We start from the raw sequence: 26,492 nt of genomic DNA on the forward strand, positions 1-26,492 counted from the left end.
CCCAAAGTAATCAAATCCCTTGGTGCCCTTCCATTTGACAGCCTCCTCTTCCCCTGACATTCAGAAATGCTGAGAGGGGAGGTATTTTGAGCTGCACCAAATGCGTAGCTGGAAATGCCAAGCAAAACACTGCTGTAATTATGATGTGTGATGGAGAAAGACCTTTGCTTTGGGAGATGTTTCAAAATTAAACACAGTGGCCAGGCTAACTCATAACTGTTTATTGTAAATCACTCAAGAGTTTACACATCATTAATGGCAAAATAACACTTTTAAAACACCTGCTGGATGAAAGACAGAATAAAGACAACTCTTTTATATTATATGGCATCATTTGAAAAACAAGAAATACAACAAAAAAGAAACCATTTTAATTTTTTTCCCCACTTTTGCATCTTTCCTGAAAATATCTGGGCCTGAGTCTCAGTTATCTTGAGTTCCCTGCCTTGCCCAGGGTGTGGGGCTGTGTGTCTGGGAAGCAGGCACTCCCTCTCCGAGGGGCAAGGTAGTGACAATTCTTTATAAATGAAAATCATGCCCTCTATCTTCAAAAGTGCTCCAGTGCTGACAGTATAAAGCCTCTCTCCTGCACTGGCTAACATCTAACACAAAGGGCTATATGTCCCATTCAATCCACATGCCTTTTTTTTTTTTAAAGTATTTTTTCTTTTTTTTTTTCTTCTTCATTGTTTTTTTTTTGTTTGTTTTTTGTTAAGCAAGGCAACTGTTCAAATTCAGAAGCTACATAACTGTCTTTATATTTTGCTCAGAAACAAATGGATGTTGCATGCAGCTGAAATATTAGTACAGGCTCTTAGATAAAGGTCAGTTTTCTAAGACCCACTAGTCAAAGGCAGAAAAATAAATTAAGAGGCCTCTTGTGCAAAAGGAGCTAAAATATGCATGCATTGATGGCCATGACTGATTAGAATATGACTTAGGTCTCCAAACATGGAAACTGAAGCTATATTTGGCTTAAGACATGGTTGAGCTCTATACATTTACAATTACAATGTATATGTGACAACAAAAGAACCATCTCAATATAGCATCAGTTGGTATTTTGGCCTGTATAGATACTAATCTTCAACACAAAAGCCTGCTCAGCAATTAATGGTTTTCATATTTAGCAAAGACAGCAGTGCACTGGGCTGGCTAACAGGGCTAACAAAAAGAAGAAAGCAGGTTTCCAAACTAACATCTAACTAAACTGAGGGGGATTTTCCCCCTTGGACATACTGTTTTTAATCAGGGGTGTTACTGTCCTTTCCATGAGTATGCAGCTGACACAGCACACTGGGCCCTGCCCCATCCCCCCAAAAGATGCGCCTCAAAACCTCACTGGATTAGCAGTAGGAACAAAAATCTCCCCTAACTGCACTTGGAAAGGACAGTTAGTTCCTTCAACCTGCCAACATTTACCACGAACAAGCAAATTACAACAAATCTCAGACATGAACTACAGTGACTAAAATCAAATCTCTCTCCTGCTTAACTGCAAAATTAAATAATATATAACATTTTTACACTTAATAGTCTTAAGTTCAGACATAAGACAGCTAATAAGGAAAGAAAAAAAAAAAAAAAAGGCTGTGGCTGAATCAATTCCTGGAGAACTAATTCAGCCCAACCAATCCAAAACAAAAAAAATAATTTTACCCATAGGTCAACCCACCACAGGCACGGAGTTGTGCGTGCACACCCAGCCAGCCACGCAACAGCAGCACCGGCACAGCAAAGCGTCACTCCTCAGGCACTGCCATCCCCAGTCCTTTCCTTGCGAGCCTGGATCATCTCCTTCGGAGCCTGCTTGCGGTCAGTGACCAACCCCAGCCAAAACATGAAGTCAATGAACCAGGTGGTGGGGTTGAACTTCAGGCCCAGCTCACTGGCTGAGTAGTCAAACGGGAAGGTGTGGTGGTAGTTGTGGAAACCCTCACCTGAAAAACAGAGAGGGAGTTTAAAGATCACATGGCTGCCACTTTCATCAACACAGGAGCACACTCAGGCAGGACGCTCCAACACCCATTGCCCAAGTCTTGCATCTAATGGAGGCTATGCTCCTCGCCAGTAGGAAGGGGCATGTCCCACACTGTTGGAAAGGATGGATAAATATAATTGCCTGGTAAAAGATTTACAATAGTACAGTCAGGATGAAAACAACCCCCGCTACTGGCTGGACAATACCCTTACCTACAGATAGGTCCAAAAGTCAAATGGACTGCTCCATCTCAACCCCCCAAAATGTATGGTTCATCCCACATCTGTAACCCTCCCCTGAAACATCAAGTGTCTGTGACCCCATTGGCCCACCTTGAAGCCCCCTGATAAAGGGTCTCCGAGGGGCCAGACGCCCTCTTGGAACTCCCCCCTCTTAGATCTTCCACCCTCTCCTAGAACATCCTCTCTCTCCCCTCCCCCATCACCTCAGGCCTTGCCACGTGCTACGTCTGGCAGCTTCAAGCAAGACCTTTCACCATCCCTAATAAACCTTATATTCTAAGAGCAACCTTCAGAGATCTCTCGTCTCCATTCATCAAAGCTGTCCTGGAGCACAGCGCTCCCTACACCACACCTTATGCTCAGGGAAGTAAACCAGAAGTGCTTCAAGAGGGGAGACACACAACTGAGTCAAAAATGGGGTCACTCACTTCTGTTGCACCATCTGCTGAGCAGAGCTTGCTGGGTGCTAACCCAGGGACCACACGGTGTTATTTCAGTGTGGCACCATCAGTAGAATAAGGGCACTTTCCTCTAGGATGCACAAGCTCCAGCCTCCCCCAAACCCTGACTCCAAGCAGCGTCCAGCTGCTGGCACCCAGAGTCCTCACCAGGGTGAAGGAGGATGGGACATCACTGTGAGCTGGCAGAGCTGTGCCCACCACTGCAGCACTCACCAATGGCTCCCAGGGTGACCAGGGTGTTCTGCCTGGGGTTGATGTTCTTGTCGTACGGGCGGTTGCCATACATGTGGGCGGCGCTGTTGACCAGCCAGGTGACGTTCAGGGAGATGGTGTACCGCAGGATGGAGGCCAGGAAGTAGGCATTCCACAGGCTCTCGCCCCACAGGTACCACGGCACAACGGTGGGGATCACAAAGCACATCAGCACGACTGAGCTCTTGTAATACCTGCGGGCATTACAGGAAAAGGAATGCAAAGTATGACCGGTCTTGTTCGTTCCCCTATGACAGGCTTAAAATACACCCCTGCTTTTGCTGAGTTTTCTGGAAGGGATGAGGAAAAAAAGAGTTTGGATTTATTAAACAGTTATTAAAACTTTGCATTCCCTGAAAGTCTTTCAGATAGGAAGAACTGTCATTTTTATTTGACAAAAACAAACAGTTTTCAATTAAGATCCACAGAGGTCTGGAAAAATGCTAATACTAGCAGTATTTTTGAAAAGAAAGAAGTTTTCATGAACACAGTTCTCATCTGTAACACATGAGCTAGTTTTGATCATCTTGTGCATGAAATAAATCAACCTCTTGCCTTGCTAGTTCTTTGCTTGATGTATTTTGTTGTTGTTTGGAGGTTGTGCCTCACATCCTGGGCTCCAGAAGGAGATCTACTGCTCTACAGCAACACCAGCCACAGTGAAGAGGGCATTCCTCAGCTCCCTCACAGAACTCAATTCTCACTTACCTGAGCTAAGGCCCTCCAAGCAAACAAGTTCCCTTTCTTTGCTCCACCAAAGAAAACAAGTAATTTCCCACCCATATGACTGACTTCTGATAAGGTCAGAAGTCTGACCTTATCAGACTCTCATCAGCTCAACACCAGGATTTAAGTAGAGCTGGAGTAGAAAAATACTTTCCAGTCCAGAAAACTCCTTCAAAGTTCAAAGCTTCCACCACTCTGGGGAAATAGAATAAAATATGAAAACAGCTTATCAGGCACCAATTAAAACTATCCTGCCAGATAGAAGAAGCCCAGACCGAAGTCTTTGTCGAAGATATGAAATCTCCCATCTGAGCAAGCATCAGAGTACATTGTCTTCCTCTGACTGAAACATCCACCTTGGAGTGAGAAACCTGCTTACCTGGAGTGCAGGGAAACCAATGCTTCAACACATGACTGGAGGACACCACTGCTTTCACCACACACAAACTTTGTCATGGAGACACTTCACCTGTGAGCTCCTCTCTCATATCACCTGCAGGATTATGGCTCCCTGATTCACAGAGGGCAGGTTTTGCTGTCAGTTGTGCCTGGAGCAGTACTAAGATTTCAACTGAAGTGATGTGGTTTTAAACTGACTGAGTGGTGCCTTGTCCACAACTCAGCAGCACCACTAAATTCAGCACAGCTAACAATTTGGCCTTAAAATAAAACATGACAAGAAGGATTTATTATGATTCTTAGTGCCTGCTAGTTTTTCCACACTGTCAAAAAAAACCTTAACACTGCAAGCCTGTAGAAAGGAAAAACCCAAATTATGGGTAAGGGACTAACTCATAAATCCAAATCCAGGACAAAGGCATTTGCTAAGATAACTTTCCCGCAGAAAACACTCTTCTTCATTGGACAACCTTTGCAGGATGACCAAAGCAGTAAAGCCTGCTTCTCATGGGATGCTGTTGTTGTGGAAAAGGTAATAATCAAGAGGAGCTGTAGCAAACTGCAAGGGAGCTGTTGCAAAAAGGAACCAGTGAAAGCAACCATACATGGAGAGAAATATTCCTCAGTCCTGGAAGATTTCCTTTACAAGGGTAATTTTTTTGCCTTAGAGAAATCTGTGTGCTAGCAGAAAAAACTCTAATTTTTAGACTTAACTGACTGCTCCCCTCACTCAGAAAATACACAGAAATGGCCTTAAGCAGTTTTCCAAAGTGCCTGGATGAAATGCTTGCAAGCAGAAAGTCTTCTTGTGCCTAAAACACAGGTACTCACATAGAGCATAAAGGATGTTGCTCAATTCCCAGCTCCCACAGGCTGTGTAGCAAACTGAGCTAGGACTGTGCTAATCCCAATGGAGATAATTAATCCTGTACAGAACAGCAGTCTTGGGAGAGGTGGCACTTGGCCTGTACTGGCCCAGGGGTGCCAGAAATCACTCTGCAGAGTGAAATGTGCACTTCTGTGTTAAGGCAATTAGTGGCTGTAGAGTTTGATCCTGTGATCAAAGAAGAAGGCCGAGATCTGGGCAACTTCTGCCACAGCTGCTTTCATAACCAGCCCTGGCTTTTTGGGAAAGCAGAGGCACAAGGACAGGGCTCACTGCTTGTGCCACAGAGCCTGTGAGGACAGTCAGCAAGTGTCAGCCGCATGGGGAAGAGCATCCAGCACCTGCAGTCATGGTGGCAGGGATATCTCAGGGAAGAAAAGGGGAAGACGAAAACAAGGAATGAGCCACAACCAGGCGGCCAGGAGGGAGGATCTCTCCACGCCCACCTCACAGCGGGGCCCAGCACTGGCACTTACTTTCTTTGGAACCTGACGACAGGGTCATCCAGCAGGTCAGTGAAATCCAGTTTCCTGCCCTTCTCGATGACGTCGTGGTGCTTGCGCACAAAGAGCCAGCCGATGTGGGAGAAGAAGAAGCCCCGGCGGGCGTTGTGCGGGTCCGCGTCCGTCTCCGAGTACTTGTGGTGCACGCGGTGGTCTCGGCTCCACTCGTAGATGTCGTTCTGCACAAAAAACACAGGGGGGTCAGAGGGGCCAGGCACTATGACCTCCAGTCCTCCCACACATGGTAACAGCTGCAAGCCCCTCTCTGATGCTTCTCGAAAAAGATTGTTGACTAAAACCATGGGAGTTACCATCATCCATGATAAAACTATGTTTTAAACCATACTAAAACTGATGGGAGTTACCATCATCAGTCTGCTCTGGGTGTCTAAGGAAGGGCTGCAGAGACTGGGTACATACACTGTTATTTTAAGACTGTGCTATGGGGAACCTTGTATATTTATTTTCAGCGGACTACTGTACAGAGGCTCTCAGTTCTGGCATCCTTTTTCTCAGCTGGTTGCAGCTGGTGTCCTCCAGGCACAAACACAGCACTGAAAATGGGACAGAGCTCGTGGATCACTAGAACCACTGTAGTGAACAACACGTCACTGAAATGCCTTATGGTTGTAAATGGAATCATGTGGACTGCAGGGAGGAAGGGATGGACCACAGTTGTTGAGAAGGATGGATAAATATAATTGCCTGGCAAAAGATTTACAATAGTACAGCCAGGATGAAAACAACCCCCCCTACTGGCTGGACAATACCCTTACCTACAGATAGGTCCAAAAGTCAAATGGACTGCTCCATCTCAACCCCCCCAAAATGTACGGTTCATCCCACACCTGTAACCCTCCCCTGAAACATCAAGTGTCTGTGACCCCATTGGCCCAAGTCTTGTTCCAGCCCACCTTGAAGCCCCCTGATAAGGGGTCTCCGAGGGGCCAGACGCCCTCTTGGATCTTCCCCTCTCTTGGAACTTCTCCCCTCTTGGAATCCCCGCTCTCTTAGATCTTCCACCCTCCCCTAGAACATCCTCTCTCTCCCCTCCCCCATCCCCTCAGGCCTTGCCACGTGCTGCATCTGGCAGCTCCAAGCAAGACCTTTCACCATCCCTAATAAACCTTATATTCTAAGAGCAACCTTCAGAGATCTCTCGTCTCCATTCATCAAAGCCATCCTGGAGAACAGCGCTCCCTACACACAGTTTCACACTTGGATCCACAAAGATAGACTTTCTGAGTTCACCCAGCCAAAGGGATTTCAGCCTCCCAGTTTGCTCTGCAGGATGCCCTGGTTGGATGCACTGGACTACACTGGTGACTTTTGTAGTGTTGCTGAGCTATTAGTGCAGGGCACTGTAAGCACATTCAGCACTTGCAAACCTCAGGCCACACACTCATCTATTAATTTAATTGCTCAACACCAGCACAAAATGTGGAAATGTCATTTAATGCCCAGATCCACAGGAGAGTGAACTTTAATCAGAGTTCTTAGCAGAGGTTGCTAATTCCATCTCTGCAAGGTCACGGAGGTAACCAGGCAGAAGGCTTGGGTTACTTTTAGGAACAGCACCCACAATCACCAACCACAGCAGCTTTGCTCCCAGTGAAACTGAGCAAAGCGATTGCAGTGTCTCTGAAGTAGGAACACGACACCACCCATGTGGGCACTGAATACACCACAGGACACAGCAAGCACAGGATAATGAAATGTGTGTACCTATATTTTGTGGGGCAAAAGCCCTGTGCCGAAAGCATTGCAGAAATCACTGTTCTTTCTTTCAGCTATTAACAGTTCAGTGAAAGCACTGAGAGGACTCTGGGAACAAGTACAAAGAGCAGCTAAAGAATCCAGCTCAAATGGCTCCTCATCCAATTTCAGCTTTGCAAAAACGCTCTCTGCCTGCAAGAGTGCATCAGGGATGAGTGAGGAGCAAGAGCCCCAGAAAGATCTCGGCTCCACTGCATTCAGTTATGCTCAACCCTTTACATTTGCCATGTAGTGAATGCTGGGAGTGGGCTGGGATGAGGGGGACATTTTTCTGCAGCACTGACACATCTAAACCACTGAGAGGAGGCAGCAAAGATCAGCCCCTTGCCAGTGCTCCAGTGTGGCGCACCTTAACTATCTCCCTGCACGAGTAAACAAAGTAAACTGCAAAAAAGCAAAGGAAGACACCCAAATCCTCAGTGAGAACAAGGGGAGACCTCTACCTTCCTACAGAGAAATCAAAAGGAATGAAAACCTCTACACTGCTTCAAGTGGCTTCAGTGGGAATATCCATATGACTGGAAAATGCCAACACTAAGTAACTTCAAAATAAAATAGGGTTATCCAAGAAGCACACTTAGAAAAGGTCTTCTTTCTTAACCAGAAATAATTTTTCAAGTGAGACTATTGATTAGTTTGCCACAAGAGCACTTGATAAAGTAATTTGTGGGACAGCAGATAACCAGAAAAAGCAACGATACTGTGAGAAATTAACTTGGCTTTTCATGCCACAGCAAATGCCTGCAGAGCTGGTAAAAAAAAAAAAACAAACATGATTCCCCAGATGAAAGGGTTAGGAAGCTGTAAAACAACTGAATTGCATCTAATTAAAACCACAAAAGCTAAGAGGAAATAAAGGCCTGAGGCCAGCACTGTTGACAATAAATACACCACAAACTGGAGCACAGCATGTGTAAATATGCTCTGAGTGCATTATTAGCAACCATTTTTCAAGAACACATCACTTTTGATCAGGTTTCAGGTAAACACAGGTGAAATCCCTTCTGAAGCAGAGAGCAACAGCATCATGCTGTGACAGTGATGCAGCCACGAGGTTTCATTAGCAGGTCCCTTAACAAACCTGCAGACTGAAATGTACCAATGGGTTGGGCTGTGTGACAGTCTCTGTGTGCTGACACAGATTTCCACACCACCCCTCCTGATGTGTCCAGCACAAACACAAATTGTGCCACAGAGATGACACCAGCACAGCCCAGCTGAGGTGCTGGAACTTAAATGCTAGGAGATCAATAAGCCAGGTATTACCTATGTCTGAAATAGACAAGTGACAGCAAGAAGCAGAGTCTTTCAAAATTATGAGAGCTTCATTCTAGATGGAGAGAAGAAACACAGCTCAGCATGCTCCAAGCACAAAAAAAAAAAAACAACAACCACATGTCAAAACGGATGGTATTCCAGAAGAAGTATAGCATGCCACAGCCCAGACAGTATCAAGCAAAAACTCTACAGCAGTTTCCCTCCCCTGCCCTTCAAGAATTCTGAATATTTCCTCCTTATTTACCACAAGGGATGCTGTATGCATCTCCAATGCTACCTCTTCCTCCCACAGCCAACGTGAAGGAGATGGACCTGAAAACTCATCACTCACAGTCCGTTTGTGGTGGTGGAATCAGCCTTTACAGGCAATGGATATCATGGTAATTAGGAGCAGGCTTCAGATTTTGAGTGGGTAATTTTGCCTTTCATCTTATTTCTGATATGAAGGGCACAAAGGTGGTTTGAAGCTCCTTTGAAGTACTTCCCTGCCTCAGAATCCCAGTGTCCTCAGACAAAAGCAGTGACAAGCACAATGCAGCTGGGACCAAAATCCATAGCAACAGGGGAGCAGAATGCAAAGAAATCCCTGTGTGCAGGCTCACTGCACACAGCTCTGCACATTAATTTAAATTACTTGTGAAAGATAAGATCAACTGTGTAACAGGGAGACAGTACCAGGGGCTTCTCAAAACTCGAAACAGTTGTTTAACACATTGAGCAAAGGGCTTGTAAAGCTCCCCAAGGAACCAAGCAGCATATGGAAAATGGTTCAGAATAAAGAAAGGCTATAGTCAAAATGGACACATTTCCATTTTCAAGCAAAAGCATTGTGCTCTTTGTAATGTGTAGAGGGGCTAACTAATTAATTCTCTTCACCTTAAAAAAGACAAAATCAAAGATGATAAATGAGAAGTACAGAGGTAGATAAAGGGACTCTTTTCATTCTCTGTCAAGGCAAATGAACAAAAAGTCAACCAACTAGATTGAAAGGGAAAAGATGAAAACTCAGGGCACAAGACATACATGGCACTTGGTGCCACAAGGGGTTATAGCAGCCAAGCTCAATAAGTTTAATTTTAGTACAGGTAAGTTTAATTTTAGTGCAGGTTCCTGTCTCTATCCTTGCCAGCCAGAGGAGGAACCAAATTCACACTGAGAAGATCCTGGTTCAGGGCTGACTCCTACAACCAGCTGGGTGTTACACAAGTGTTTCTGTGGTCTAGGACTACAATGCTAGTAACACACTTCTTTACAAACATATTTGAATTTGGCTGGTGAAAAACGCTGCATAAAACAGAGATAAATTAAGATTGTGGAAGGATGCCTGCTCTCCTTTCTGGGCACAAAGTCTCCAACTGCCTGGATGAACAGACTCTTGGTTACACAAACACATTTGCATCAAGTTGGCCCTTATAAAAGTCTCCATGTTGTCCTGTGAAGTGTGGGGCCTGACCTGTGCCACAGATCAGTTGCTGGGGTGCTGAGCCTCTGATTTGGTCACATTCAGCTCGGTCCTTATGCCATTATTGCTCCTGGTCTGCCTAGTGCACATTGTTACGTGGGTGGTGAGAGGGGCTCTGCATCCCCTGAGCCAGCAGATTGTGTTACAGCAAATAAATGTCTTTCTGCCAGTTTCTTTTTTTCTTTCTTTCTTTTGCTGTCTCTAAGCTGAGGGGATCCCTGCACAGCAGAGAGAGCTGCCTGGAGGCCAAGTATCTGAACAAGCAACACAAGCTCACCTGGAAAGCCATGGAGTTAGCTGCAGCCAGAAAGATCCTCAAAGGCAGCTTGGCTTTGTAGGAACGGTGGCTCCAGAGGCGATGCGCGCCGGCTGTCACACCCAGAGCCGTCATCAGGAAACAGAAATACGCTGAAAGACACAAAAACAAAACACAGGGTGGGCCACGGGGCCAACTGACACTGCTTGTGTTCTCCGTGGGGTAAAGATGCTCCTTGCCCTGCCTGCCAGTGCCTGCAGGGTTGCTCTGGAGATGAGGCTGGGCAGACAGAAGGTGAGGTTGTCAGCCCACCTCTGCCTCACAGACGCTTTGCCTAAAGAGGAAGGCTTATTTTGCAAGTGTAAAATTAAAATGAAAGCAGATTCCAACATTAAAGAATATTACAGGACAATTTCAAATCGATTTACACCATCTGCAGCAATGTGTTGCCTAGCCAGAGCTCCCTGCCACCCTACACACACAGACATGTTTAGGTTAAAACAGCCTATTTCAAATACCTAAGCAGAGTTACCAGAACAAATAGGAAAAATGAGATCCCCTAAAAGGGGTTTTGTATTTGTGCCTGCACAAGAGTCTGTCCACCAGGAAACCCTGTTAGACAGGCAGTAGCTTAACAGGAATTCACAATCTGCTTTTCCTGGTATGTAGTGTAAAACATTTGTCTTTGCAAAAAGAAAACAAATGTGTATGTAGGTGTGTGTCTACTGTGTCCCTCTATCAACTCCCAGCTCACAGTGCTTGAAATTGCAGCATCTGAGAGAAAATAGAATGCAAAGATATTTGGTAAAGTAACAGCAACCGTATTTCATGTTGATTGTCACCCCTGCAGACTGAAGAAGCAAATGGACTTTTTCCACTCTGCTGGTGGATCCATCAAAAACAGATTTACCCAAACTGCTTGCCATTATGTCTATGGCCAAAATCCCTGTCATCTCCTGTACAGCAAACCAAGGCCTTTCTCACAAGATGCAGCACACAGCTGGTCCCAGTAAAGATGATGCCTCTCTAAAACCTGCTTTGGGTACCATCACTGAAGAGACAATTCTGATTTTCAGCAGGCTGAGTGCTCATGGTACTCCTAAAAAAGGCTCATTTGCGCAGTTATGCCAAGTCCATTGAAGTCTACAATGAAATTAAAATTTCTACTTACCTGAAGAGAGCTACAGAAATGAACTAAAATCATGCATTCTCTCTGCACATTATCTATAGATATTGCTGAATCTACAGATTACTCTCAGATCAGTAAAAATACTGACATCACAACTCCTCACACTCCAGCCTCCACTGAAGAGTTGCAGTTCTTGCATATGCCTTGTTAGAGCAAGGATTTGGACTTCTATGAAATTAGGGAAAACCTGTCCTACCATTTGCTGTGTGTGATGTTGAGCTGTGCAGAAACATCATTAAATAAAGCCTTCCAAGTCACTCAAATGACTCTAATTGTGGGAACAGATCTGTGACACAAAGAATACTGACATTATCCAGCTAACATATAAATATTAAGGTTGGACTCCTGAATCATTATAAGAACATATTTTCTGTGGGCTTTATGACTGGTTAACCCCTGCTAGTCATGGGCTGAAATCTCGCATCTTCAGCAGTTTCTTTGCTTCCTTAAAGCACAAGGGGGCTTTTCTCCTGCTTCAAAGCAACAAATCATTTAATTGATCAAGTGCTTCTCAAGGGCACACATCCATCTTAATCACGAATGACTGCTTAAAACCAGAATGAAAGATAAATTGGTAAAGTGAGACGTGTCATTAGGGTTGATTTCACCTCCCTTCTCTGTCCTGTGTGAGAAGGAGGCTGTGTGGTAGGTAAGAGACCATATGGAATATCTGCACAATCAGGGACAAACCTCTCTGGCCCTTTCCAGCCCCCCAGGGACTTGCCAGCCTCAGCCCACTCCTGCACTGCTCAAGTGATCAAGGAAACAGGTGGGGCTCATACCCATGCACCATGCCTATGTTTTGGCTTTGCAGAGGAGGAATCACAAGAGCAGGAATCTTCCTAATATAAATCCCGAGGGCTGAAACATCCCCAGAAACAAACAAACAAAATTACTCAGGAGGCTCAGTGTCAGAGCAGAAACAAATCCTGTCATACAAATGCACTGCTTGGTGATAGCAAGTTTTGTGATTCTTACAGCAATTAAGGTGCCCGAAAATAATATTTGACCACTAATTCCCAATGTATAAATAGCCAAGATGACAAATATATGCCATGTAAGGAATAGGTCTCAAGCTCTCCTTTGCAGAATAAATTAGGATCTCAAACCAAAAATCAGACTGCCAACCATTTGATCATATATTAATGATCCACAGCTACAGTATCTGTATGAGAAAATACTATTTGCTTACCTGTCCCGTTTTTGGGATAGGAGTGTGTATAGGGGATGAACATGTCAGTGAAACACAGAAGGATTGTAAAGTGGAGCAAAGCAGACAGTAAATAGCAATTCCTCCTTATACTGAAAACAACCGCTCAGAAATGTACCTAAATGGGCTTCACAACTAATAAAGAGTAAATAATATTTATTGCAGAAAAAAGGGGGGAAAATAAAGCCACAAGAAAAGTGGCTTTAACACCTGGAATTCAAACAATTAATGCTGTGTTTCTTTTTAACTCTGTGGGATACCTAATGCATAAAGAGGAAATTGGTAAAATAGCCATATGTGTCCTCTGCATGTTCTGCTAAGGTCTAGACAGGAGCATTTCTGATCAGCTCACTCAACAGAGCACAGCATAAGCACAACGATTTGGAACTGGAGCAGAGGGAGAACCACTTAAAAGAGGGAACAAAGAGGAAGGGAGGGAAGTGAAAACAGCAGGTAAACCTGTGCAAAAGGACAAAAGAGAGACCCAGAGCATGGGGACAGGGAGAGGATGCAAGAGAGACACACGAGGTTAAAGTACTGTGCAGGCAGCAAGCTGGGGGGTTGCTAGGCTTCCAATACACTGTGCCTGTGCACAGATGCTATTTATGGGAACATGCCAGAATCAATAGGCAGAAGATTTTCATTCAACATTCTTATTAATGACTTGAAACAAAGGCAAACAGCATACTAATTACAACAGTGGATGATGCTCTATCTGGAGCAGCAGTGAGAGAGATAAAAAAACACAGAAGGATCCATGCAGAAACAGGGAAAGAAGGGCTCAAAGTAAAGACAAAGTAAAGTAATGTAGTTTGGGGAGCAGTAATTTGAGACAGGGATCTGTGATAAGGATAAGAAGCTTGGGGAAGCAGGAGCCTGAAAGGAGGATCACCAACAGTTCATAAAATATTCCCAGTGGGCCATATGATAAGGCAGCAGGACATCAGTGTGATTTTTGAACAGCAGGCACAGAGGTATCATCTCACTGTCAGACAGAAGCAATGAAAACCACACCAGGTAAATAATTTAAAAATGGATGGCAAATCAACGACATCAAACATGTGAGCCACCTTTTTCAGAACAACTCACTATGCCCATAGCTGGATTTCTGGAAAAGCTTTACTAACCCCAGGCCAAACTCTTCTGAAAATCTCAGTAGCTAGGGAAATGGCTTCCTATGAAGATATGGGGAGATGTTGCCACAGCCTGTATCTACAGGCATCAGGAAATCATCCTCTGATCTTAGTGGTTGCTTAAATTGGAGCAGATCTCACCCCCTGAAAATTTCAATTCTGTTTTATGCTAAATATCAAAATTAGAACAACTTCTGTTTCTGAAACCTGGGACCACATTAGAAAGATATGTATTTATTGTTTGTGAATCCAGCATATTGTTTGTGACTCCAGATTGATTTTGACTTTTATCTCTTTATTAAAAAAAAAACAAAAAAACAACTAAACCAACCAAAAGAAGATGCTCAGCAAACACTGGGTTCACTTTGTGTATCTGAACAGATAATTCTTGCTCCTGAAAGCGAGGAGATGCCTGGACATCCTTGTTCAGCACAGATGACAAGGAGACACTGTGGGATAGCAACTATCCACACGTTACCAATGTCAAACATAACCCAGTTAGATGGAGCAAATCACAATTATCTCAGAGGGGTGATACATCAGACAGGAAAATAGGAGCACTGAAACAAAATCAACTGCACATTTACAGTAGCACTACTGTCAACACACAAACCATCTTTAAAATAGAAAATAATGTCACACAGCTGTTCCCATGGGGTGGCAGCACACGGAGCCTGGCACCAGCTCACACCAGTGGCTCCAATCCCTGTGCGTGATGGCAGGGACAGGAGGGACGTCAAGGAAGGGAATCAGCCCTTCACAGACTCACTGTAGGCATCTCTCTCCCTTGTGGCTCCCAGTCCCTTCACAGGGACTTGAACATGGGATTCAACCACAGCAAGGTGACTGCTCTGAGCCTGGCACATGTCTGGAGAGCCACTACCCTCACAGTTTGCTCTCTGTGAGATGTTCCAACACAGAGCCCACCACAGCCCTGTTTTCTAAACACACTTTGGGACTGGGCAACTTCTGTGAAGCTTTGAGCTTGTTTGCATGTCACAGCATGTAAGAAACTTTTTTCTGATCATGGAGCAGACTTGGTTTTAAGTCAAGTGACACATCTTACATCAGCCAGGACTGGGGTGTATTACATCAATGCCAGCAAGAAGGGAAGAAATTCCAGTCTCTGCAGTACCAACAATGGGGAAAAACTTGTGGGGGGAAGTGCTCACCCCTCCAAACAAGAGAGATGGCAGGCCTTGTGAGATCAGAGCAGTGTCTCACCTAGCCACATACATTCTTCTGACAGGGGTAAGGGGAGCTGCTATGCAGAGGAGACTGAATTAAAGAAGAATTACAAAATTAATTAAAAAGTTAAAAAAAAAAAAAAGACAATACAGGCCAGCTATTGTTGCACTAGCACTGCCTGCACACTTCAATTGGTGTGGACTTCAAGATGGGATGTTTTGCACAGAGAGTATGTGAAAAGTAATTACCAGGCCAAGTAATCACTGGAGGCTGTCCCAGAATTGTTATCACACTTGCTCTGACCAGGAGGGTGACAGACCTTGGGTCAGGATAGCCACCAAGGGTCAGGGCCTTGGTTTTATGTCTTGTTCTGAGGACATCAGCCCTATTTACTCCTGTGCTGCCAATCCCCTGATGCAAAGGCCTGCTCACAACCAACCCACAGCATTATTTTGTACATGCTCAGGAGCTGCTCCTTTAGTTCTTCCACTGCCATCTTTTTGGGGACAGCTTCAAAAGCACACAGCACTCTGCTCTGATGGAGGTCCCACTGCTGGGCCATGACACTCCCAATACTGTTTAGCCTAGAAGGTCTGATACATTCCCAGGCCCAGCCTGAAGTTACATTCAGAAAAAGCTTATACAATTTTTAGAAACACACTCTGTGTCGTCAGCAGTTCAAGGATCAGGAGGCAAGATCCCATGGATACAGGAGGGAGTAATTTCCTCAGATGTGAATTCTAATCACACTAATGGCAAAGGAAGCACATCTTTTGCTTGGGGAATTAAAATTAACAAATGCAAGGGTTGTGCTTCACCTGTAGACATCTGTTACCTCTTCAACAAGAGGGCAGCTGGAGACAGCTGACCTTAAAATGCTGTTCATGATGAAGACATCTCATGACATGACACCATTTGGTGGAAATTCTCTCTCCACAGTAGCTAGCAAAGTCTCAAGCAAGCTGCTGAGAAATTTTCATCTTGGCACAGGCCATTTTTCTCCCCTGTATGTAAAAGGATAACACAACTTGACTCACTTGCATTAAAAAAATAAATAAATTTGAGGATTAAAAATTACAGGAATGGACATGAAACTTTTGTATGCTTCCACACTAGCATCCTGTGCTTATTCAATCAGATAAAAATTGCTTGTTAGGGAATTTTACTAACCAAATGAGTCAAAACCAAAGTCTTCCATTATGCTGCAAGAACTGCATGAGACATACAAACAGTAAGTTGCTCAAGCACAAACATGCAAAGCTGACTGACTGTCATAAATATGTAACACTACTGTAACTTCCAGTGATGATTTTTTCCTTTCTAAAAATTAAATTACATCTGCATATCCTGTATCTGCCTTCTTCTCCTCACTTGGTTTTTGCTGTTACTCAGTGGCAGATTTAGGACTAATACCACCAAACCAGGAAAAGTACTTCCAGGAGTGCCAAGTGATGCCTAACTTCATTCCCACTGAAATTCAGGGCAGCACTGCCACCCATTTCAGCAGCTGCACCATGCCTGATCTCTTCTGAACTCCTAAGAGATCCTCCACTTCACTACACACACAGGCAGAGATAGGAGAGTCTCTTCTGATTCAACATCAGGGCTCAGACCAGATAATTTTGTGGTGTCTCACATGCTCTTTTACGCTTTCATTAGATAATGTTAAGTTTGGGAATACACTTTCTTAAAATGCCATGTCTGCCATCAGAATGGTAAGTTTTCCTGCCCCAAATCAGGGCAGCAGTCTTTCCAAATACCTTAGTTAAAAATGCTGGTTGGTGTCACGCACTGCACCAGTGGGAGGGACAGGGCCACCATGCAGCATTCTTACATGTAGATTAGATATCAAGTCCCCAGCAGATATGTCTATGCTAAACTCCAGGGAAACCTTGGAGATCTCTTCCTCCACAGCAAAGAGACAACAGGCAGCAGTAACATATCATTTAACTTGCAGCATCCTACTAAAAAAGCCTTATTTCCTGACCTGGAATTACATTTATTAAGGAGGAAGAAATTTTCACTGTAGTCCCTAAATTGCTGCCAAGAAGTGAAGTTGAATTAATGCTCTGGCCCTGGGGTCTCTGGGAAGTAAACACTGGTCTGCTAGCCAACCCTCTGCTCACTGAGCCCTGCTAACTATCAAAGGCTGGCATCAAAAGCTCCTTGGGCTGGATTCAAGTGAACAAATGAGAATTAAAAAGCACTGGCGTGCAGCAGCACCAATTCCCTGGGCCGCCCACCATGCAGGTCATGCCAGCTCTCACGGGGAGCCGTGCTTTCCTGTGGAGAGCAAACATGTGAAATCCCAGGCCAGAAAGTTTCATCTAAAATTAGATCTACACATCTACTCTAAATTGAGCCAAGAGAGACAGAGATGATAAGAGGAAGCACATCAAAGGCAAAGGGGAAGTAGAGTTTCAGAGCTGCAGAGAAGATGATTTCTGATGATGCCCTGCTCCTGCCCCTCTGTCCCGTGGTGGTGCTCCAGCAGAAGCCATCTATCACATCCCCTTGGCCCAACCATCACCAACTCATGAAATCCAGGCTGCCTCTGCCTGGATGCACACGCCTGTGTATGCATTTTCAGGAACATTCCCCAGCGCCAGCACTTTTGGCTGAGCATACAAAAGACTTTATTCCGGTTGGAATAGCAGAAATGTTCATATTGACAGCTGCAGCCAATGTGACATAAATATAACCAGCAGAGCAATGGAAATCATGGCTGACAGCAATTATTCCAGCCAATGCTAGAACTCCCCTAGGAAGGAAATACAGATTCCCTGAATTTACCAGCAACTGAAGATTGCCTTAAGATGTCGAACAGCTTGCATATATTTTTAGATCAAAAAAGAAGGCTGGAAGATGCTTTGGCTTTTCTGAAATTTTTGATGTTTATGTGTAGCCTGTCTCAGCTCAGCTGGGTCCTGCATCATCACAAAACCACAGGCAGATTTCACTTCTCTCCTAGTGACCTCACTGCTGTCCTCAACCTGCACACTGACTCCGGCTCTGGTGGGTTTTAAGTACTCTATAAATGCCAAGACAGAATAAATGCCAATTTTACCTCTTTTTTCAGGGACAGAGTAAAGAAATAGCATGGTTAAGCTATTAGCAGAGCACCCTAGAGCCTTGTGTTCAGCAGGCAGCTCTGCCCTGAGGAAGAAGGTTTAGTTGTTTTTTAGTTGTTTTTTAACATCCCTGTCCAAAAAGGGACAAAGCCAAAGCTTACCCAGTGCAGAACCAGGTACATGGCAGGGGAATGCCCTGCTCTGACCCAGTGCCCTCCCTGTGACCACTGAAGCAGAGATCTGATGATGGCTTTGACTTTTCAGGACTTCACAGTCCAGATGATGTTGCCTTCTGTAGCACTGCACCTTGCCTAGATGTTTTGTGTCTGCTCCACTTGTATGCTATCAGCTGCTGTACCTCTTTCTCCCCCTTCCAAAACCAGAGCTCAGAGCAAAACCTGTTGCAAAAAACCAGCCTCTTCCAACTTTCCCTCCTGGCAGTTTTAGCCTCAGAGCTGGGCTGCAAGTGCTAAACTTCATTAAAATTAGAAGGCACAAGCCCCCTGCACCCAACAGGTCAGTTAGCAGAGCTGTCAGGTTGGAGGATGGTGCCAGGCCAGAAGAAGAGACCTTGTGCATGGGCAGGCACTCACCAGGTGATTGCTCCCCACACTGCCCCAGTGACTCTTCACTGTCCCTCCAGCACAAACAGCCCTGCCCCAGCCCAGCTCTAGCACTCAGAACATAATCTGAGACACCACTGTCCAAAAATGTCTTGAGAAAGATCCTCCAGAAATCCCCATCCCCTGCTGTTGAGGCCCCAGCACAAGAGGGATGGCAGGCACACAATTCCCCATGCCAGCATCACAAACAGCCTTCCCCTCTGTTCCACATCAGCTTTGCTTTACTTAGCACAGTAATTGTTAATGTTTCACTCTCCAGTGGGGCAGCACATTTTATTGTTAGCCTACATGGTAAAAATAAAATCTGATTACAATAAATTGCTTGGCTTCAATTATAATATCAGTATTAGTTACAAGTGCAACTGTGACTGCAGGGAGGGTAGGTGGAGTAGCAGAGATGAGGAATCACACTGAATTCGGTGCAGTAAGCCTCTCGAGACTTCTCCTGCAGAGAAGTCCATCCTGACTCATCCACTGAAACTCCTCAGAGCCTGTATTCTGCCATTCCCGCCTGCACATGTAACCAAAGAGAAAAAGCTAGAGCCAGAAATCCCTGATGACTCCCCAGAGCTGCCTGCACCAGCTCAGGGACTGGAGGACCAGGGCTAAAGAAGGCACTTCATGCACAAAAGTGGCCTTTGGCTGGGCTTCTGTGTGTTTGCCACAGCAGCTCTGGGAGTGCCAACAAACCTTCCCTTCAAGGGGCTGCTTCACAGGGATGCCTCTCCCAAGTCCACTGTGTCAGGGGGCAGCCCAAATGCCAACAATCCTGCCAAATTCAGACAGGGATTTCTACCTTTGCTGTGTCCAGCTGTCATCTCTGCCCTCATCACAAAGATCAAAAGGAAAGAGTGCCTGAGGTTCTTGTGGCTTGGCTGATCAGAGCAGCCCAGCAGTGCTTTGTGCTGGGTGAACATCCCAATATCAAGCACACACAGCTTTACTGCTCACTCATCCATTCCCACTGTAAGAACTCTTCAGGAGTGCCTTGAACCCACTCCTGAGAGCAACAGGACCACAGGTCCATCACACACATCCAGGGCTCAGCACATACATGGAATTTTTTCCCCATTCCTGTGCTCGCAGTGACCACGTGATGTGCAGCACACAGGACAGAGGGAAACAACACAGGAGCACCACCAATGCACTGGGGATGAAATAAGGATAAGGAATAAAAACACATACTTACAGCTGAACACTGTGACAGACAACACCTTAAGGAACCACCTCCAGCAACAGTTAAACAAGAGAGGAGTGAACACCGGGGAAGGGAAAACATCCAACAGGCAGGAGTGTCCTCAACAGGAGATCATCTCAGAGCAGGATTCTGGAACAGACCCAGGAGCACTCTATGACTGTATTCATCCGTACCTATTCCATGAACAGGCTGCCCAGGAAAGTGATGGAATCTCCATCCCCGGGTGGATTTAAAAGATGTGCAGTTGTGGTGCTTAGGGATATGGTTTAGTGGTGGACTTGACAGTGTAGGCTAATGGTTGGTTTTGATTATCTTAGAGGTCTTTTCCAACCCAAGTGATTCAGTGATGCCGTTCTATCTGTGCATTATGTGAGGGTGTGTTCCCAGTTTTATCATGGACACGGAGCTCAGACCATTCCCAGACACGTTACAGCCACCCCCAGATCTGGGGCTCACACCATTTTTAAGGAGAGAAACACAGTTTGAGAGAAGACTTTGTTCTTCTCAGAGATGATTGGAGTTCAGCTCTTGATGCCAGGAGGGAAGGAAGAAGCCAAGAATTTGGCTGTTAAGAGTGACAGCTGTATAACTACACTTTCAAATGGGCCAGGGGAGGAAAAGCCAGTCCAAATCCTCTCTGGAGACAAGCAAGGCTACTCCCCTGGGCAGATGTGCACCCCAGAGATGCAATTAACACTGGGATGCCCCATCTTTTCTCCACTCATCATCTAGTGGACCAGCTGCTGTCTTGAACTGCTGAAAGCATGGTGGAGCTGGGAGCTGACAGACAACAAGGCCAGCCTTCTGTATTCCACAGAAACCTTCCAGAGCTGCTCTCTGCTCATGGCTGGGACCGTTCTGGGAGCCAGCAAACATGAGATCACTGTGGGGAGTAAGGTGAGGAAAGGTCCTTCTGTTCACTAACCCCTTCCCACCAAGTATCCAAGATAAATGCATTTGTTCCCTATTTCTGACCCAAAACCTCACCTACAGAAATCACCTGAGCACAACCACTGTCCAGGCCATGGGGGAGCATAACCACTCTCCAGAGTGACAGAGAAGTTTCCATCAAATGTCTCCATTTCATTGGGTGTGAAACAGGGACAATATTTGCGCTGTCCTTCATTCACAGAGGCACCAAGGGGAACTTCCCTGGGGCTAGGATTGTTTCATTTACAGCTGTCTGCACAGAGATTCCAACGCCGTGCATAAGACTGGTTTCGGACTAAAGCCAGTTAATAACCAGAAAGCCAGCAGGTGACACTCAAGAATATCCAAGACTCTGGAATCATGCAGGACCAATAAAACTTGCATCTGCAGTGCACAACAGCAACCTGTGCCTCCATTACATAGGAGTGCTGCCTATCAGCAGCCTGAGAAAGAGGCAATAACCCGAAGTGCTAAGACCACAATTGCTTTAGTCTCCCTTATTGAAGGGATCCAGGCATCCCAGGCAAGATCCAGGGATCCCAGGCAGGATCCAGACTCTTGCCTGGGAGCAGCTTGCATCTCAGCAGGAGTGCAGCTGGGCAGCACCGCTGCTCCATCTGCGCTCTCAAGACAGATAGCACTCGTGCACAGAGGAAAGCTGAGGATAAGCATGGCAAAGGGCCCACCACGGCTGAACATGAGCAATCTGGAGCACTCAGGAGCACAAAAACATCTCCTAAGTGCTGCTAAACAACAGCAACAAGCCTCCCTTCCCATATAAGCACCATTAGGGCAAGGCCATCCTCCTTCCCAACCCCAGGCTCTGGCAAGGCACAGCAGCGCGTGACATCCACTCCTCCCTCGTGCAGCTCTGCCAAACACATCCAGGTGATTTGGGATTTCTGGGTGGCCATGCTCGCACAGGTTTTTAAACTTGTTTCAGCAGCCTGAAATGAAAGGTTGTAAAGCAGGTAAACAGCTTAATCTCTTTTGTGGTGGCTCTATTTCCCAAAATTAATTTGGCTACTTCAAGTGCTTCCTCACAAGCCCTCTGTGAAGATGAAAATGCACCTTTTTCCAAACAAAATCTGAGACAATCATGTGATTCCCCCAGATGGAGTCTTTAAGAAATTATCATGAGCCCACCAAAAGAAACTGTGAGCAGCTGTTAGCATTGGGCCCTGCAGTGAAACATGCTGGTACTTCCCTCTGTACAGGGATTTCAGAGTTTTGTAGTTTGCTTTCCTAAATCAGTTCCTCACTGTGACTGCCGCAGGGTGCACCTGGCTGGAGCAAGGAGGTTCCTGGCTAACAAGCATCATTTAATGGCACATTACTGTCATAGATGACCTCTGGAAGCTGGTGCAGCACATTCAGCCCAAAAGAGGACATCAGTGAGCCACAGCCCCAGCTGGCCACAAGCACCCCTTTGCACGATTCATTTCTGGAAAATCTGCACGCTTGGCCCAGCCAGCCCCACTAGAAGCAAGCTGCTCCCACCCTGCTCATTACCTCCTGGGATAATGGCGATGCCTCCCCTTCAAACCTCCATGGTGCTGAGCACCAGGGGGAAGGCAGAAGGTATTCTCCATTCACTCCCACACCAAACCACAAGTCAGGCTGGCAAAAAGCAAGGCAAGGGAGCTCCCAGTGAGCCTGAGCTGCCTCGGCACGTTCCACGGCTGTCCCACAGGCACAGCCCAGGGCTGCTTGATGCCTCACACGCACCATCTGCTGCCTCTCGGGTCAAGGCAGCTCCCAGCTCATGGAAAATTTTGACATGAGTAATTTCATTGTTTTTGTTCAGCTTGGACTGAAATCAAATTCCACAGAGACACTGGGATGGCCCTGAAAGCCTATGTTTTAACCAGCTGATCTGTACATCCCCTGAAAGATAACCCAATTCTGAGTTCTGCAGCAATTCACATCCCCAGTTCTGCACCTCCCAGAGAGCTGTTTGGGATCCCTTGTGCAGCCCTAGCTCCACGTGGGGTGTGGGAAGCTGCGGCACAGCCTCAAGGTGCTGGTGCGGGAGGCAGCGGGAACAGAAGAGTGCAGACAATCCTGGGTAAAGAACAAGCTGAGCCTTCCTTGGCAGCGCTTTCCCATTGTCTATTATGTACAGCTGGACAAATGTCAATAAATTACCAATGGAGATGAGCCCTGCTGAGCAGGCAGCTTGGCTTGAACAGCTGTTTTCTAGGTGGCACAGTGGCATTTCAGCTGCCTCCGGGGGTGGGAAGGGAAGGAGGAAAGCAAGCTCCGAACAGAGGAAGGGTTTGTACCTGGCCTCCCTCAGGGGAGAACACAGTGAGAGATGGATATCTTGGGGGAAGAGAAGGTAAAAAGCCAGGCAGGCAGTGGTGAGTCATGGGAAGCTGTGGCTTCCTGCCAAACACCAGGAGGTCACAGCCAGCACTGGCATCCCACTCCCAGAAAACTTGTTCCTGCAGCTTATCCATGGGGAAGCAGTGGTGGGGAACACAGAGTGGAGCAATGCAAGAGCTTGCACAGGATCACTGGGAAGCTTCCTGAGTGCCAGGAAAGCTTGGGAAGAGAAAGAAAACCACAGAGGAATACATGGAAGGCTGCAGCTCTTCCATCTGCACCCTTCAGCGTACACACATCGCTGCACTACCTGACACTACTCTCATAGCCGCCATCCGAGTTTGCCAGCATGCCAGCCCTGCTCCGAAGGCTGGCTGGCAGCCAGCACCCACAGAAAGGCAGTCTCACAGCTGATCTGCACAGGGAAGGAGATGTGGAGAACTGGGGAGGGCAAGGAACACGTCTGATCGACACCTATTCCTCCCAACACAACTTCACAGCCACCCTCTTTTATCTACCCTGAGTCGCTCAGAGGGATTTCAGAAACAGGTCACCAGCATGACAGCAAGCTGATTTGTCTGACATATTCTGCAGGAGAGTGTGTATTTTCAAGTTGCTCGGCACCTCTGAGGGGAGCAGAGCTGGCAGCAGCCAGATGTGAGAGTGGCACGCAGTGTCCAGGACAGCTGGAGCCAGTGCACTCACTCCCTGCTGTGGAGCCTCTGTAAAAGCCACCCATCAAACTCCCATAAAAACTCTGTGGTCTGCTCTAGGGTGGCTGTTAAATATAATTATGTCAAGAAATGAGAGGCTCTCACTTTCAGAAGGAAAGGCATTAAGCTGCAAAGTCGTTGAGAACTATTTATTATGTAGCATCTGTTTAATCTCCAGCAGGAAAAAATACCTCGGAGGATGGAGGGCTGAACTGGTAATTCCATCCTTTGCCTCCAGCCTTGGGGATTTTTGTAATTAAGCACAGTGAAATCAGAGATGATTTCAAATTGTCTTTTTGGAAAGGCAAAACAGAAAAAGAAAGCCCACCTGCCTGCACACAACAGGACCTAATAGGGTTGAAAGCAGGCTGTGCATTCAAGCCACACAGCTCCTACAGGCTCTCCTGGTCTCCCTGATCACCCAGCTGTGGCCAACATAAACTATGAAATCAGCCTGAACAAAACCAGGAATATGGAGGTGAGAGGAGTAGTGCTTACAAAAGAAACTATGCAAAACACAACCACCTCACAAACCTCTTCTGGTCACGAGCAAGCCAGGGGGGACTGTGCAAACCAGGCTGCCAGGCAAATACAGGTGCCCTCCAGGGACCCAGAAACTGAGCACGGTTAATTGATGGAAAGATTCATTTCCCAACTGCAAGCAGCAATGCTAGCAATTGCTGGGGGTTTAAGACAGACTGAATATCAAAAGCTGAACCTGTGAAAAACAGATTTAGGACTTCTCCAAACAGAAGGAATAAGCCTGACTTCTAAAGCATTTAGCTGGGACTTCTGAAGAGTCACCTCGACAGTAATGACTGCAGCCTAACAACCCAAATTCCATGTCTGTGAGTTCCTGCAGAAGAGACCCTTCTTTCCTCTGTGTAAAAGAATCCCAGGCTGTTATATCCTCCACTTACCTCAATGTAGGCTATTTATCCAAGAAATTGCATCAGCTGTAAGCAGCACCTCAGTCTTTACCCTCTTGGCCACCGAGATTTATATGAATCAATATACAGGTCTGCCAGCTGAATAGTGATGCTGACATTCACCATCTATTTGGTCTCACAAACCCTGACAAGCCTTGCACAATACTGCAGGGCTTCTATGTAGCATTTTCTCCCGGCATCATTCTTCTGTGGAGAAAAGAGGACCCCACCACTGTAGGATGGAAGAAAAGACGCTGTATTTCATATTCTCTTCCCCAAACCGAATCCTTGGCTTTTCATGCCTAGCAGGACAGACGCTGCAAGCCATCTCCCCTCAGACAGCACTGCCTGGCTTATCGTGTCTGTGCCAGCACTTTATCGCACCTACTCGACTTTCACATCTTCCCTAATGAAAATTTGTTATCACCTTCATCAAGAAACAAACGAGGAGCCGATTTTCTACTCCAAACCGGAGCAGAAAACCGCAGGTGTTAAGAAAGTAACACGGTGAAACAGCAAAGGGACAGCCAGCGTCCCTCAAATCTGAGGTCCCTCAGACCGTTTAAAGGACGGTCCTCCCTCAAACCTTTACACGGAAAAATCAGCGCTTGACTGGGCTTTTTTCACTAAAAAACCTGATAAATGTAACCGGAGGGAGAGCGCCTCCTGTTTCTACAGCAACCGAGGGCCCAGCGCGGCGCTGGCAATGGCATCACGGGAGCGGCCGTGGGGGGGCTGGGGAACAAAAGCCACCGAACAGGGGAGGGACCGGGAAAATCGAGAGGCGCCCGCTGCCCCGGGCTCCCGCCCCCGCCCCACCTGTAGCGCACCCCGGCACTCACCCCAGAGCAGGGTGAGGATGTGCGCCTGAGGCACCAGGCTGAGCGCGTAGACGGCGCCCACGTGCAGCAGCCCCATGAGCACCACGTTGCGCCAGACGATGGCCTGCCCGCCGCCCGCCGAGCCCGCCGTGCCCGCCTCGCCGCCGGCCGCCCTCCGGGGCGCGGCCATCGCGCCGGCCGGGCGCTCGGGAAGGGCGGCGGCGGCCCCCGCGCAGCGCGGCCCCGCAGCGGCTACGGGTGGCCGGGACGCGCCGCCGCCGCCGCATCTGTTGCCGCCGCCGCCTCCATGGAGCCGCCGCGCCGCCGGCTGCGCCCCGCACCGCGGTGGGGACGGGCGGGGGGCGGCCGCGGGGGCCGCATAGCGACAGCCAATGGTGGCCCCGGGCCGCCCGCCCCGCCCCGGCTCGGGCTCCGGCTCCGCCCGCCGCCGCCTCCCGGCGCGCCCCCGCGGCTCCGCTTGCCGCCCGCAGCGCTCTTGCGGGCTCCCCGGACACAAAGGGTTCGGTGGCGTTTGTTCTGCAAGGTCGTGCCAGCAAAGTGAAAGATGCCGCTGGCGCTAGCGGGGAGCAGGTGTTGGAGACGTGGTGGGTGAAGTTTCCTGCCTGGGAGTGACAAGGTGGACGCTGACAACAAGCACACAGGCAGGCAGCGGGCTGTCGGCAGCGCACACCCGAAGGAAGAGCTGCCTCGCTTGGTGTGTCCCACCGCGGATCAAGCGGCATTGTTTTAGCGCTCAGGGCTGGTTTCGGGGGGCCGCCGCCCCGTGTCCCCCCCGCGCTGCCGCGACCTCCCGCTGCAAGCTCTGTGCGAGAGAAAGGATCCCGGGGCACCGGGGAGGCCAGGGTGGGCATTGTCAGTGGCAAGGTCATCAGTGGCACAAGGGTGGCCCGGAGGAGCGGCGCTGTTACTAGCGAGG

The 26,492-nt window shown here is 47.2% G+C and overlaps 1 protein-coding gene across 1 annotated transcript; it reads right to left on the reverse strand.

Annotated features, from left to right (window-relative positions):
* Positions 1 to 206: 206 nt before the first annotated feature.
* SCD5 (stearoyl-CoA desaturase 5) lies at positions 207 to 25,918 on the reverse strand. The gene is made up of 5 exons (XM_002188417.7): positions 25,577 to 25,918; positions 10,244 to 10,374; positions 5,424 to 5,629; positions 2,898 to 3,130; positions 207 to 1,940 (listed from the first exon to the last, which is right to left on the reverse strand). Exons 1-5 carry the CDS (start codon positions 25,743 to 25,745, stop codon positions 1,750 to 1,752), a joined length of 930 nt encoding a protein of 309 aa, XP_002188453.2. The 5' UTR covers positions 25,746 to 25,918; the 3' UTR covers positions 207 to 1,749.
* Positions 25,919 to 26,492: the final 574 nt, after the last annotated feature.

Source organism: Taeniopygia guttata, chromosome 4 (assembly GCF_048771995.1).
Source record: "Taeniopygia guttata chromosome 4, bTaeGut7.mat, whole genome shotgun sequence".
Classification (NCBI taxonomy): Eukaryota; Metazoa; Chordata; class Aves; order Passeriformes; family Estrildidae; genus Taeniopygia; species Taeniopygia guttata.